Consider the following 3,138-nt stretch of genomic DNA (forward strand, 5'->3'; position numbering starts at 1 on the left):
TCCAACATGGTGGGTAATCAACACTCTCAAAAACAAAATTATACATACCCACAAAAGATATGAGAATACATCAAAGAGGACACTGTAGGAAAAATAATAATAAACACAAGAGTTTAATGTGGTTCGACACATCTTGCTTACATCTACGGAATTGTCTCAAAAAGGATTTCACTATCATAAAAATGATTATAAGATTGTAACTTACCCCAAATAGTGTATCACTCTACAAATTTGAGTATCCCAATCAATGGTTACAAGAAATGATAACACTTTCACACAAAGACACTTTTCTATCAATAAAGTGACTTTGTTTCATAATTTTTCTTTTCACACATTCTCTCTTCATGTGTTGTGTTTTTTCACTAATTTTCTTCAATATTTATAGTGAAGATTGTCACCAACTATAATAAATAAGTTCTCTTTTAAGTTAAAACAAAAATAACTTTCAATGCATCATTCAAATAATCTTCATTTATGTAATTTGAATCTTCATTTATGTAATTTCACTTTACATTTAAGTCATCTAAATCTTAATGATAAAAATTCAATTCCTAATATCTATGCAACTTATCTTTTGGCTTAAAACTCTAGACAATGAATGTTGCCTTCCCATTTCTATCCACGTGTACTTTAAAGTTTTAAGTTGTGGAATTGAAAATGACAAGTTAGTTTGCTTGCACCTTCCACGAAATAAATCTGAATGAGAGATGAGAAAACAGTATTAGAGTATGGGATTCGGGTCCTAATTCATAAGATAAAATAATACTAGTTTTTGAATTGCAGGTTCGTTGCCACCTGCTATAAAAAAAAAAACTAACAAATGAACAATTTCTGAAAAAATAAACACTAATTTTTGGGCTGCTATAGAAAAGTAAGACCGACAATTTGCATAACATTAGTGAAGTATAGCAAGAAATTTGTCATTTGTCAACAAAGCTGACCTAACAAATACTACTAATTTAAGAAAGCAAAAGAGTGAGATGGGTGGGGGGAATTGTTGTAAATTATGATAATTAGAAAAATACTGCCCGGGCGCTTGAAAATACTACATTTTAAGAAGAGAAAAAATTAATATTGTTATACATTTCATGATTTTTTTTAATTCGGTATTTCATAATTTAATTTAGCATGCAAATTTTTGTCCCATTAATGAACTGTATAGGCAGATGCAAGTATTTAAAATAAAATAAAAATATTCTAGGTTCATTTACTTATTTGGTCATTATATTTGCAGAATTCTTTCGTTTTAATCCTCCAAGATCCGTGAAGGACAGTCTTTCGAATGAGTTGGGACTAGATCCTGAAAGGTCCTTTAAGAAAGAAAAAAAATTTCCTGAAAAGGTTATGCCTTGCAGTCTCTAATTGCATCTTGTTTCTACATTAATCTGAAATTCTGAATTTATCTTGTAGCAGTTTTACCTTTGTTAAACATTACGTATTAAACAGAAAATTTTGTATTATCTCTATATGCAAGCTACTTGCATTGCTTTTAATACATTTTAATTAAATAATTAAGTTACACACACTAATATGAAATAAATAATACATTTTTATATATTAAAATAATTTCAATAATTATTTGAAATTTCAACCAATTCATTCAAGATTGCACACCAATTGAGAAAAGTATTCAATTTTTTTTATAATATTCATAAAACACTTATAAACGTGAAATAAAACTTTTAATTTCAAATACTTAAATTTTAAATATAATGAATAATAATTATAAATTATTGGGGTAAATATGTTTTTGTTATTATAAGTTTATATTTTTATAATTTTTCATTCCTATAAAATAATATTGTGTTCATTCTTATTATTCTTTGGAAGTTTGTATTTTTTAGATTTTGATCCTTTGAGATATTTTATTAAAGAAATTAAAAATAACAAATAAAAACTTGCAAGACTAAAAATATATAAAAAACCCTTACAACAACCTAAATAGAAAAAATAACAGCTTTTATATGGGAACTAAAATTAAAAAAAGAAATTAAATACAGAAACTTAGAAGGAAAATAAATACTTAAGTATAAACTATTTATAAACATGAAATAAAATTTTAAATTAAAAATATTAACCGTTAGTAATTTTTAATCTAATATAAATTTAATTAAAATAGTGTAATTAAAGTAAACAATTGACATCATCAGGTGTACAAGAATCCTTCCTTGGATTGTTGGCTTGTTTTGAGCTATGTAGATTAGGCAGAAGGCAAAGCAAATGACCTTTCTAACTAATCTTTAGTCAATCCTCTAATAATCTCCGTTTCAACACCAAACTCAGTCTTAAACAGCAAGCGAAAGCTGAATCAAGCCTTCCAAGTTCCACCACCACCGTCCCAACCCTCTTCTTCTTCTTCTTAATCGAAACAACCTCGTCCGTACTAAGGAAACAAACGACAGAGACTGCAACCATGTACGTTGATCACGCGTTTTCGATTTCGGACGAGGATGTCATGATGGGAACCTCGTACACCGTCAACAACAAACCCCCCATCAAGGAGATCGCCCTCGCCGTTTCCCTCCTCGTTTGCGGCGTCCTCGGCATCGTCATCGGTTCCCTCATGGCCTACAACCATGTCGGCGGCGACACTGCTCACGGTAATAAAAGAAGAAGAAAAATGTTGATTTTCAGATTAGAGAGTACTAATTGCAACTGGGTAGCTGGGGAATTACAAATTACTGCTAAAGTTTAAAACTTTTTGGCCGTGGTGTGGTATTTTGAAAAGGGAAAAGTTTTTGGGTTTTTTCTTTATGATTTGTTTTGTACCCTTTTGTTGATTTTGATTTTGGTTTTGTTTGAATGGTTGATAGGGATCTTCTTTGCAATTCTGGGATTTATCTTGTTCATACCGGGTTTCTACTACACGCGGATTGCGTATTATGCTTACAAAGGATACAAAGGGTTCTCTTTCTCTAACATACCACCCGTGTAGCTCTACTAGCTAGCCATGTCTCATACTTTAGGTTCACATAGCTTCCTCTTGTACAGATCTTCCATGGTTGTACTCTATGTTCTTTCTTTCTGGTGTTGTGTTTTTTGTTTTGTCTGACAAATGATGAGTGTTTAGATTGTAATTTGTGATTGCTATATATCATATACTGGCACTTTCTATGGTTGCAATTTTTATTTTTTTTA

General features: G+C 30.2%; 1 protein-coding gene across 1 annotated transcript; it reads left to right on the plus strand.

Moving 5' to 3' along the window:
- The first annotated feature begins 2,170 nt into the window (after positions 1-2,170).
- LOC114425712 (transmembrane protein 230-like) lies at positions 2,171-3,138 on the plus strand. Its single transcript, XM_028392662.1, has 2 exons — positions 2,171-2,600; positions 2,814-3,138. The coding sequence occupies exons 1-2, from the start codon at positions 2,414-2,416 to the stop codon at positions 2,933-2,935; spliced, it is 309 nt and encodes a 102-aa protein (XP_028248463.1). The 5' UTR covers positions 2,171-2,413; the 3' UTR covers positions 2,936-3,138.

Source organism: Glycine soja, chromosome 9 (genome assembly GCF_004193775.1).
Source record: "Glycine soja cultivar W05 chromosome 9, ASM419377v2, whole genome shotgun sequence".
NCBI classification, from domain to species: domain Eukaryota; kingdom Viridiplantae; phylum Streptophyta; class Magnoliopsida; order Fabales; family Fabaceae; genus Glycine; species Glycine soja.

Excerpts from the sequence above, each read along its gene's own strand:
- LOC114425712 (XM_028392662.1), top strand. The coding sequence starts at position 2,414 with ATGTACGTTGATCACGCGTTTTCGATTTCGGACGAGGATGTCATGATG. Across the intron at positions 2,601-2,813 it reads CGGCGGCGACACTGCTCACG|GGATCTTCTTTGCAATTCTG; the intron begins GTAATAAAAGAA and ends AATGGTTGATAG.